The 12,895-nt window shown below is 40.2% G+C and overlaps 1 protein-coding gene across 1 annotated transcript in view; it reads left to right on the top strand.

Annotated features, from left to right (window-relative positions):
- LOC149444940 (VPS35 endosomal protein-sorting factor-like) overlaps positions 1-12,895 on the top strand; it is a gene marked incomplete at its 5' end in the record, with an annotated part of 803,117 nt that overhangs the window by 494,357 nt on the left and 295,865 nt on the right. The window contains one exon of the mRNA XM_089654375.1: positions 6,588-6,702. Within this exon, the coding sequence (XP_089510501.1) occupies positions 6,588-6,702 (115 nt within the window). The remainder of the gene's footprint in view (positions 1-6,587; positions 6,703-12,895) is intronic.

Here is a 12,895-nt window from a genome sequence, read left to right as displayed (position 1 = left end):
TGCTGTCAACTCTCAAGATGAGATCCAAAGAGCTGTCACTATCAGTGAAGCAAGCCATCATTAGGCTGAAAAAATAAAACAAACCCATCAGAGAGATAGCAAAAACATTAGGCGTGGCCAAAACAACTGGAACATTCTTAAAAAGAAGGAACGCACCAGTGAGCTCAGCAACACCAAAAGACCCGGAAGACCACTGAAAACAACTGTGGTGGATGACCGAAGAATTCTTTCCCTGGTGAAGAAAACACCCTTCACAACAGTTGGCCAGATCAAGAACACTCTCCAGGAGGTAGGTGTGTCAAAGTCAACAATCAAGAGAAGACTTCACCAGAGTGAATACAGAGGGTAAACCATTGGTGAGCCCCAAAAACAGGAAGGCCAGATTAGAGTTTGCCAAACGACATCTAAAAAAGCCTACACAGTTCTGGAACACCATCCTATGGACAGATGAGACCAAGATCAACTTGTACCAGAGTGATGGAAAGAGAAGAGTATGGAGAAGGAAAGGAACTGCTCATGATCCTAAGCATACCACCTCATCAGTGAAGCATGGAGGTGGTAGTGTCATGGCGTGGGCATGTATGGCTGCCAATCGAACTGGTTCTCTTGTATTTATTGATGTGACTGCTGACAAAAGCAGCAGGATGAATTCTGAAGTGTTTCGGGCAATATTATCTGCTCATATTCAGCCAAATGCTTCAGAACTCATTGGACGCCGCTTCACAGTGCAGATGGACAATGACCCAAAGCATACTGCAAAAGCAACCAAAAAGTTTTTTAAGGGAAAGAAGTGGAATGTTCTGCAATGGCCAAGTCAATCACGTGACCTGAATCCGACTGAGCATGCGTTTCACTTGCTGAAGACAAAACTGAAGGGAAAATGCCCCAAGAACAAGCAGGAACTGAAGACAGTTGCAGTAGAGGCCTGGCAGAGTATCACCGGGATGAAACCCAGCGTTTGGTGATGTCTATGCGTTCCAGATTTCAGACTGTAATTGACTGCAAAGGATTTGCAACCAAGTATTAAAAAGTGAAAGTTTGATTTATGATTATTATTCTGTCCCATTACTTTTGGTCCCTTAACAAGTGGGAGGCACATATGCAAGCTGTTGTAATTCCTACACCGTTCACCTGATTTGGATGTAAATACCCTCAAATTAAAGCTGACAGTCTGCAGTTAAAGCACATCTTGTTTGTTTCAATTCAAATCCATTGTGGTGGTGTATAGAGCCAAAAATGTTAGAATTGTCGATGGCCCAATATTTATGGACCTGACTGTATATGTAAAGTGCTGCGTAAATTGACGGCGCGATATAAGTACCGGAAATAAATAAAATATAAAAAAATACTAAATTATCATATATGTGTCATCTATTGTGCGGGCAGTTTATGGCGTTGGTTCCTATTGGGAGCCCTTCACAGTGATAGCCGCTGGATCACACGGTGCATGTGCATTGTGCCTCCTGTGTTCGTTTTTAGCAAACTCGACTTCCCTCTCTTACCGATTCCTAAGTACATTTTTAATATATATAATCTGTAAAAGTGCAGGAGCAGTTTCAGACTGCCTTCCTGCAATGTGTTCTCCAATAAAATGGCCGCTGGAATGCACTGAGCATGCGCACTAATACCTAGTAGCCGGCGTGTGTTCCACTGCCACCTGCAGGCTCTCTGCAGTATTTATTCCACCTTTTTCACCTCCAGTTCTGCAAAACTGACAAACACTGAAACATAGTGGCTGAATGCCTCCTATCAATGGAAACTAAATCATAATTGATTATTTCTATCTAGAATCCAGGTATTCATTATAGAACTTCTAAGTTAAAACTTTGATGCAGAATTTGTCTTTTTGAATATCATTTGCCCCTTTTAACTACATGCCGCCCAGCCACTGTACATATACGGCGGCAGGGCGGCACTTGCAGGCAAAACCACGTTTTAAAACGTGTGTTTTGTAAACAAATAGGGGGCGCGCGCAAGGCGCGCCGCCGCCCTATCTGTCCCGCCGACCACCGCTGCAGATGTCAGTCGCCGGGTCACAGCCGCTGCTTAGCGGCTGTTTCCTGGCGATCGGCGGCAAACAGTGACAGAGAGCACAGCTGCAGTAGCTGTGCTGTCTGTCACTTCCCTGTCAGCTCAAGGATGAGCTGATCGAAAAAGAACAGTTTCTCTTTCTCGATCAGCCTTGTCCCGTGCAGTACACACCCCATCCCCCTAGTAAAACACTCCCCTCACTCCTATGACCCTTCCCTGCAAAATAAAGTTAACCCCTTCCTCCCCATTGCCATTAGTACAGTGTCAGTGTTTTTTTTTTTTTTTTGCACTGATCACTGTATTAGTATTTTGGGGATGTCAGTGACCCCAAGTCAGTACCCCCCAATGTCAGAATGTCCGTCGCAGTCCATAAGTCGCTGCCATAAGTCCCTGATCGCCGCCATAATTCGCTGATCGCTGCCATTATTAGTATATAAAAAAAATCTAAAAATCCCAGTATCTTTCCTGCCATTTGTAAACGCTATAACTTTCATGTAAACGAATTAATTTACACGTATTGGGTTTTTTTTTTAGCAAAGACATGTCGCAGAATGCATTTTGGCAGAAATGTATGACTAAATTTGATTTTTGCGTTTTTTTTTTCTACTGGACATGTTTTATAGCAAAAAGTCCAAAATATAATTTTTTTTCCTCAAAATTGTCAGCCTTTTTTTTTTATAGCGCAAAAAATTAAAACCGCACAGGCAAATACCAGCGAAAGAAAGCTCAATTTGTGGGGAAAAAAAGGATGTAAATTTCATTTATGTACCGTATTGCATGACCGCGCAATTGTCCGTTAAACTAGCGCAGCGCTGTATAGCAGAAAAATGGCGTAAATTGCAGTATTTACACCATAGTTTGTAGACGCTATAACTTCCACACAAAGCAATCAATATACACTTATTGGGATTTTTTTTACCAAAAACATGTAGCAGAATACATTTTGGCCTAAATTTATAACCAACTTTGAGTTTACTATATATTTTTTATAGCTGAAAGTAAAAAATATTGTTTTTCTTCAAAATTTTTGGCCTTTTTTTTGTTTATAGTGTGAAAAATAAAAAGTGCACAGGTGATCAAATTACACTGAAAGAAAGCTCTATTTGTGTGAAAAAAAAAGGACGTAAATTTCGTTTGGGTGCAGCATTGCATGACCGTGCAATTATCAGTTGAATTAGTGCAGCGCCGAGTAGCAAAAAGAGGCCTGGTCATTAAGGGGGGTAAATCCTCTGGAGCTCAAGTGGTTAATAAGATTTACTGTTATCATTAGTTGTATTTTTTGTTTTGTAGATCTATTATAGATTCAGATACCCGTCTTCATGTTGACTTTACTTCCCACGCATGTTTGTTACTTTTAATGAATGAGGTCCTTATTTTATTTTTAATTTGATCTTTAACTTTAATTGTAATGTCATTTATGTTAATATGAGCATCATCTTTCCATCTTATCCTTTTCCATTTTTGAACATATTACGTTTTTTATGTATGCTAATTATATTATTATTTATTATTTATGATATAGTATTATCCATTGTGACACATTGAAGCCATAACACCCCATTTCCCCTTTCTCCCAAAATGAGGCCGTCTCATTTATGAGGGTAGGCCCTGTGTGGTTTAATAACATTTTACTGAGGGGTGGCTTATCTCTTTGTGACTAGCTCTGATGAAGAAGGGGTCACCCTTCGAAACGCTTTAGCTTGACCAAGAGTTTATCTCCCTTCCGGATAGAACTTGCACGTGACTTTTAACCCTGTGTTGGCTATGGATATTATATGCTTTTTTTACTGCTACTCTTGTGATTATAATTTATTAATAAATACATGAACTGTTTACTGAGGTAATGTGAAAGGTTGGTGCGCTCTTTTCTTTTATTCTTTACTACAGTCTATGTCAAGCTTCCCCAGCTTTGTGATAGAGCTGCACAACCTTTGATCAGTATTGGATGAACATACTTTCCCATTGGATTAATCTTCCTGTGATCTGAGCCCCTGAGCGCAGGAGGTGGTGGATGTGTGTTGACTGTATGGTAGAGTGGCCAGATGGTAGCCTCTCCTCCATAAAATCCTGCCTGGAGTTTGCCAAAAGGCACCTGAGGGACTCTCAGACCATGAGAAGCAAAACTCTGATCTGATGAAATAAAGATTAAACTTTGGCCTGAATTCCAAGCGTCATGCCTGGAGGAAACCAGGCACTGCTCACAACCTGGCCAATACCATCCCTACAGTGAAGCATGGTGGTGGTAGCATCATGCTGTGGGGATGTTTTTCAGCGGCAGGAAATGGGAGACTAGTCAGGATCGATGGAAAGACAAATGCAGTCATGTACAGAGACATCATTGATGAAAACCTGTTGCAGAGTGTTCTGAATCTTAGATTGGGGCAACAGTTCATCTTTCAACAGGACAAGGACCCTAAGCACACAGCCCACATAACAAAAGAGTAGCTAGGGGCCAACTCTGTGAATGTCCTGCAGTAACCCAGCCTGAACCCAGCCTTGAACCCGATTGAACATCTCTGGAGAGATCTGAAAATGGCTTTGCAACGACGCTCCTCATCCAACCTGATGGAGCTTTAGAGGTACTGCAAGGAAGAATGGGAGAAATTGCCCAAAAATAGGTTGTAGCATCATACTCAAAACGACTTGAGGCTGTGATTGGTGCTAAAGGTGCTTCAACAAAGTATTGAGCAAAGGCTGTGAATACTTATGTATGTGGTTCTTTTTTTTTTTCTTTTTCTTTTTAATAAATTGCAAAGATTTCAAAACTAACTTTTCACATTGTCATTATGGGGAATTGTTTGTAGAATTTTGAGGAAAAAAATTAATTTTATCCATTTTGGAATAAGGCTGTAACATTACAAAATGTGGCAAAAGTTAAGCGCTGTGAATACTTTCTGGATGCACTGTTATTTGTGTGTGTATGGCTCATGCTATACCCATAGTATACACTCATTGACCGACTCACAGCAGAAAACTACGGCCACCCAAAAACTGCAACTCCCCCCACAATCACTACTGGATGTTAGATCTAACAGAAACAAAAAACCTCTGTTCAGGTAGCATCCAATATCAGTGTTGTAGAATCGTTATTAAGCTATTCTGACCATATTCTATGAAATGTGTTAAAACGACTTCCGTGACAGTAGGTGTCCTTATATAAGGTGAGAGTAGTGTAAACCAGGTGTTTCCAAAATGCCACCGTGGGCGGGGCAGGCTTTTTCCAGGCAAGTGTAATAGAAGTCCGGGTGTAGAAGAGAATTCCTAGCAGAGTTTGTTCTGTTGTTTGGGCCAAATCTTCCACAAGACCCAGTATGCAAACCTGAGGAGAAAAGGGAATTGCCACAGAGACTAAATAAATGACTTGAAAAACAGACTCCCAGAAATTGACGATAGCAGGGCAGGACCAAGAGATATGGATGAAATTTCCATGAAAGTGATAGCATCTTGGGATTGGATCTTTATGGGAAAGTATTACACAGATAATTATAGAATTTCATGTTTATTTTAAGGATACATCTGGTGTTAATTATTATATACTGTTTTGGAGTTAATCATATATTTGTGCTGCACATTAATATTACAGCATTTACCTTAGACATTTGTATATTGGTAAAAACTGATGTGCAATGTTTAAACTGAATGTAAAATATTTTACATATTTAAAACAATGGTCTTTGCTCATCTAGTTGTAATATCATATAAAGCTTGCTAAAGTAAAATTATCATTAAACATTTTATGACATTATTGCTAGAATCCTAGATGTTAGCCTCCCAAAACCAAAAATGAACAATAATGCAGTTTACCAATCATTAGAGGTGGTGGCTGCATTCATTTTTTGTTTTTTTCTTTCGCTTTTTTTCCCCTTGGTGTTCACCTGGTGATCTGTCTAGTAACACACCTACTGTATCAGAGTACCCCCACTCTGGATGAAGGCACACAGGAGGCACCTTTGGTCAACATCATTGTGTATCCTGAGGAAGGGAAGTGCTAGATGTACTAGCAGTTTTAAATATACTATACATATAAGCCAGCTCACACTGAAGTTACACAAGCACTTATAGCAACTTTTTTTCTTTTGGAATGAAGGTTTTACATAAAAATTGATCAATGTAAGCACCTCTGTCGGTGCTATATGATTTGCCTCAACATTCTAACTGCTACATATTCAGGAGAGCATGTTCTTTTGAAAAACAACAGATTTACTGGCTAGATGACCAGGTGAAAATAAAGGAAAGCAAACCTTAAAAAGGAAACCTAATGCAGCCATCACATCTAAGAATTGGTAAATTGCAATATAATAAATGTCTGTTTTGGGGTTTAATACCACTTTAAGTGGTATCCTAATATATTTCATGTATACCATATCTGATGTTTCCTTTATGGTTCCAGATAAATTTGGATTTTGCCATGTGCCAAATCTATTCTTAAAGCTTGTGATGGTTGTCAGTCTGTTACAGAAATATTATCTGTATTTTCTTAAAACTATTATATCACTGCCCAACAATGCTTATAGTGCCAATCTAATGTATATTGTCTTTCCATTTTTTTGAACCAGGCTTGTGTTGCTTTCTGCTTTATCACTATACCTTCTCTGACCAGCATCTTTACCCGGCTCAACTTGTACCTTCACTCTGGCCAAGTGGCTCTGGCAAACCAGTGCCTTTCACAAGGTGAGTTCTATAAACCCATGCTTCACTCATGATTGCTGCTGGAAACTAGAGTCTATACAAGATAGTACAAAGTACATTAGCTCTATAAATTATAAAGTATATTAGCTCTAGCTTCCACATGGTGAGCTTAGCACATTTGTGCCTTTTAATAGCATGAGCTTTTAAAGATAGCAGCTTGCCAGTACATTGTTGCAAGCTCCATGCTATCATCGTTTTAATGCCTTCATTGTGCGATGAGTCATTGACCTGGAACAAGCATTTGCATCAGCTCTTGGAGCATGCTTGTTCCAGGTCTTTCTCAGGTAGTGTGCCATGTTTAAGGATGATAGCCTTGGAAAATACACCTTCAGAAACAAGTCAGCAGTGGTAGCTACCATATTTATTTAGCAACAAGCCAAAAAGTTGTTCTAGTAAGAAGGTAAAAAACATAAGAAGTTGCTGTGTGCCAGAGCCACTTACAGTTAAAGTAGAAAAACGACAAGCGAACAGTACTGCCATTAAATATGGCTAGCCTCATTTATTGAAGTGCAGCCTTACAATGTGTTGTTACAAAAATTATGAGAAATATCTCATATTTCTAACCTCACATGTTCCCTGTAATTAATAAATATAAATGAAAATTAAAAAAAAATTGTGTAGGGTAGTGACTGTGCATTGCCCTGTCAGGATTAGGTGGCACTTGGGTTTCTCATCTGTATGGGTTGAGGTGCCCTAGGATGCGCATTTGGTATAGAGGAAACTAATTTTTCAGTGCTGTTTGGGATTAGTAAATCCTGATATGAGTCCTGGAGCTTTCAACGGCTTTGTAGAGACATTGGGAAGGATGAAATCTTCAATCCTAGGTCCATGTTTTGCCAGTAGTAGAATCCTGATTCCACAGTTGTGTATAGTCCCTATGAAATTGGTTGTTTGCCGTAGTTTAGGGTTCCTCCCTCCCCAAGAAGTCCATGTGGCTGCAAAGGAGCAGCTGGTGTTCACACACTAGAGGTGTAATAGTCTGCATGGAAGCAGATTAAGAGTCCAAGCAGGCTGAGATAGCCAGAAGGCTGAAGTTAAGCATTTATGTTACTATGGAAGAGAGATGCTGAAAACCCCTGTGATGATAACCCTCCTTGAGGATTTGTGAAAATTCTATTAAATTGGGCAAGAAAATTTAGTTTGTAAAATGGATAGAAAACTGGCAATAAAGATAGTATGTAGGGAGTAGTGATTAATGATTTATGCTCGGAATGATCTAAGGTAATTTTAAGGTGGTGTTATTTTACCTTGTGTTACTTTTTAACCTATTTATACATTATATACAGTAGAGTTATATAGTAATACAGTGAAGGAAATAAGTATTTGATCCCCTGCTGATTTTGAATGTTTGCCCACTCACAAAGAAATGATCAGAGTAAAAATCGAATAGTAGGTGTATTTGTAACACTGAGAGGCAGAATAGCAACAAAGAATTCAAAAGAAATGCATGTCTAACAAATTATGCACTGAATTGCATGTTCATGAGGGAAATAAGTATTTGATCCCCTTCACAAAACATGACTTAGTATTTGGTGGCAAATCCCTTGTTGGCAATCACAGAGGTCAGACGTTTCCTGTGGTTGGCCACCAGGTTTGCACACATCTCAGGATGGATTTTTGCCCACTTCTCTTGGCAGATCCTCTCCAAGTCATTAAGGATTGGTGACTGATGTTTGGCAACTCCAACTTTCAGCTGTCTCCACAGATTTTCAATCGGATTAAGGTCTGGAGACTGGCTAGGCCACTCCAGGACCTTAATGTGCTTCTTCTTGAGCCACTCCTTTGTTGCCTTGGCCATGTGTTGTGGGTCATTGTCATGCTGGAACACCCATCCACAACCCATTTTCAATGCCCTGGCTGAGGGAAGAAGGTTTTCACCCAAGACGGTACATTGCCCTGTCCATCGTCCCTTTGATGCTGTGCAGTTGTCCTGTCCACTTAGCAGAAAAACACCCCCAAAGCAGAATGTTTCCACTACCATGTTTGACAGTTGGGATGGTATTCTTGGAGTCATAGGCAGCATTCCTCCTCCTCCAAACACTGTGAGTTGAGTTGATGCCAAAGAGCTCTCATCTAACCACGACACTTTCAACCAGGCCTCCTCTGCATCATTCAGATGTTCAGTGGCAAACTTCAGATGGGCCTGGACATTTGCTTTCTTGAACAGAGGGACCTTGCGGGCACTGCAGGATTTCAATCCTTGTCAGCGTATAGTGTGTTACCAATTGTTTTCTTGATGACTGTGGTCCCAGCTGCCTGGAGATCATTGACAAGATCCTCACGTTTAGTTCTGGGATGATTCCTAACTGTTCTCATGATCATTGACACTTCACGAGGTGAGATCTTGCATGGTGCACCAGACCTAAGGAGACTGACAGTTGTTTTGTGTTTCTTCCATTTGCGAATGATTGCACCCACTGTTGTCAACTTCTCACCAAGCTGCTTGGCGATTGTTTTGTAGCCCAGTCCAGCCTTGTGTAGGTCTACAATCTTGTTCCTGACATCCTTGGACAGCTCTTTGGTCTTTGCCATGGTGGAGAGTTTTGAATCTGATTGTTTGATTGCTCCTGTGGACAGGTGTCTTTTATACAGGTAACAATATGAGATTAGCAGCACTCCCTTTAAGAGACTGCTTCTAAACTCAGCTTGTTACCTGTATGAAAGGCACCTGGTAGCCAGACATCCTGCTGAATGATAGGGGATCAAATACTTATGTCCCTCATGAACATGCAAATCAGTGCATAATTTGTTAGACATGCATTTCTTTTGAATTTTTTGTTGCTGTTCTGTCTCTGTGTTACAATACACCTACCATTTGATTTTTAGACTGATTATTTCTTTGTGAGTGGGCAAACATTCAAAATCAGCAGGGGATCAAATACTTATTTCCTTCACTGTATATTACACACAATATACTACACCTGGCTCTAATGGAACCTACTGTCTATACTATCTATAGCGAGACTCTGATGGGGTAATCTGATGTAAGAGGACACTCTAATAATAACCTGATATAGGGGAACCTCATGTATGGTGACACACTGATATATGGGGACACCTGATTTAAGGGGGTACACTGATGGGAACACCTGATATAAGGGGTCAGTCTGATGGGAGCAACTGAATTAAGAGGTACTCTGATGGGGACACCTTATGTAAGGTTGTTCTTTTTTCTTTTACTTACTTTTTCGGCTAGAAGAAATTTTTTAGCAACTAGACCTCCTTGAATTTTAATTCATTACCCCTGGTGTATATATACTGTTACTAGTGGAGAAGGTGCAGAGACACTTGGCTGAAGCTATGGGAGGCAGGACAGACCCAGAGTGTCCTGGGCTGTCATTCTTAGAATACTGCCTGAGTGGGAGGTGCAGACCAGGAGTCTGACTCCCCCCACTACAGTGAGCAGGAAGGAAATACATCACAGCTTCAGAGGGGCTGTGCCAAGACCAGTGGCTGAGGGAATAGGAGGCATAGCAGCCACTGGTCTTATAAACAGGAAACCACAGGCAGTGAATGGTTTTATTTGAAAATAATCAGCTTATTTTAGAGGAACTACTAAGTGAACCAGAAGATGGAGGACATATTCAGTGAAGGTAGGAGTTCAGCAGCAAGGACATGGGAAAAAGTTTTTGCCCAGAGTTCTGCTTTAAGTGAGTTCATATCTGCTGGTGTGTGAGCTCCACCTAAGCATTCTCCAACTATGATGCAACCTAATGCTAAATGTTGTGCATAAGGAGCATTATGGGGTTCATTAATCTGCTTGTGCTCCTTGTGCACCCTCGGAATGTCTCTTCCTTGCAAGAGGAGTATTTGGGCATTTTGGTCAATTGCAGCGATCTCATCTGATAAGAATTTCAGATGAGGAAAATGCTGTTCAATCTTAGGTGTTGATATTTCTGACCTGTCTTCAAGCATCATGTCAAATTCAATGTGAGTGGGAAGTTTTGTATGTGTTTTCCCATCAACAATCTGACCAGCGAAGTTGGATTCTCTATGTCCTGTTTTCTCCATAGTGCCTGAGGCTGTTTTTGGAGTGTTGGAGAATGTTTAACCTCTAATTCTAAACACACAGAACTCTGATTTATCTAATGAGCATTACTTGAATCATCTAACACTGTATACATTTGCACAGAAGAGTTAGGTTGTTAGAGGGATATACAGTCACTAAACAAATCTTGGAACATGATCTGGTCCTTATCCTTTCTGCACTTACCTCTGTGCACTTCGATAAAACCATAGATGGGGTGGGTTCATCTTCCTCCCTGCCTTACTCTTTATAGGTTACCAGAGTCTCTGCTGCCCAAGGCACTGGACTGTGCAGTGCTGAGGTGTGCTGATCACTACTGCACTCTGTATCTTATATTGACCTTGCAGTCTTTAGCAATGTGTTGATGCACAACATCTGAAACAGTTAGCATTTTCTTTCAGGTAAGCCTTACGTTCATCAATATGCTTTCTTCTGAATCCATGACAGTGGGTGGGATTTTTTAAATTAAGTCTTCAGATAGCCATCAGATAGTACAGAGTAACAGTCGTGTACAAAACAGAACTGTCGTCGTAGACTGTATACAAAAATTTGTAACAAAAACAAATGAGGGATGACAGGTTTATTCCGGGGCCTATGGTGAGACCAAACATAGGTATGGAGACTGCTTTAGGGAAGTTTTGCCAAGGGGGAAACAAAAATTTTGCATAACATGGAGATGCAACCTCACCAGCGAGGTTGCATCGCCATGCTATACAAAAGTTTCTTGTATACATCGATTTTTGAACTGCGTGAAGACCTGTCTTTCTGACAGATACTAATGGTCTGCTACCATACTTTGCTCCTGTCTTTTCTATGCTTGCTGGCATATGGTTTTTGTGCATCAAGAATAAGAAGCTTGGGTTATTTCTAGTCTGCGCTTGGTTGACAATAAACCTGGTGAAGAAGCTGAATGATGGGAAGGAGATGTGATGATCTTCTTTATACTTAGCCTTGATAAATCCACTTATCTTGCAGACTATATGGTAGCTTTTCAATTTATGGTTTAATCCCACACACTTTGTCTAGGTATCCCAGTCCTGATAAGTGGCCTTCAATCTTGGCTGCATTGACCTCCAACAACATGTCCCCAAACACACTTAACTTTAGGTTGTCTTTGCTAGAGATTTTAGGGAAGTCCTCCAGTTTCTTCAGTAGAGCATTTTTAATAGCTCTCTTATAGCTGAGAATCCTAAAGGGCCGTTTCTCAAGAAGGACACAAATGTAACACAGGTCATATGATGGATGCTGAAGGTTAGCATCATCTTTGCTTTTTTTTGCCAAGTATTTTTTATTTGAAAACCTAAAAGTTTCCAGAGTTATATCATTTAGTTTTTTTGCTAAAAAACCAAAACACAGTAAAAAAAAAATAAACCAGAAACAAAGAAAAAAAAGAGACCAAAAGTAAAACATTGTCAGACAATGTGATATCATCAAAGAGTCTGTCACACAGGACAGATACATTAGAGTATTCTCAATATAGGTGGAATCATTAAATACACCAGTAACCTGCTAAAAAGCATTGGCTAAATAATAAAATGATGGATCACAAGAAAAAAAATCTACACAAAATGGTGTCTCTGTAACTATCAGGCTCCTTTACCTTCAGAAGATATTCACCATAAGGTGCAGTAATTGAAACAAAACACTAAGCTAGTGAGAGTGGGTGTGACTCCAATTGAGATTTATGAAAAGGACCAGAGGGCATTCCTCCACTCAATAGCCTATCCTTGATCAAGTGGAAGAGTGCCAGTCCAGCAGTGCCTAGTCAGGCCTCCCATAGTTTCATGAATTTACCAATGCCACCTTTGTGATGATAGATTAGTTTCTCTCGTGATTACGTGTCATATACCATCTTAACCCAGTCAGCTTGTAAGGATGGTGTCGGAGATAGCTATTTTTGTGAAATTAGTTTCCTAGCCAAAAATAAGAGGCGGAGTACTGCCATGTATACAAGGGGTTCAAAATTCTCTTCATCTAACCAGCCTAAGAGGCATAGTTTAGGGTCTAACGGAAGATTGAGAGAAAAAATATTATTAATCAATGACAGTATTGAGACCCTAATCGCACCAATTTAGAACGTCTCCATTGCATATGTAGTAGGATTCCATTCTCCAGTTCGCAATGCAGGTACAATGAAGTGTCCCGTCT

Source organism: Staurois parvus, unplaced genomic scaffold, assembly GCF_062004578.1.
Source record: "Staurois parvus isolate SC_StPar_1 unplaced genomic scaffold, SC_StPar_1.0 ptg000760l, whole genome shotgun sequence".
NCBI classification, from domain to species: Eukaryota; Metazoa; Chordata; class Amphibia; order Anura; family Ranidae; genus Staurois; species Staurois parvus.
The sequence above is the reverse complement of the archived record's forward strand: the minus strand, read 5'-3'. Positions and strand labels throughout refer to the sequence as shown.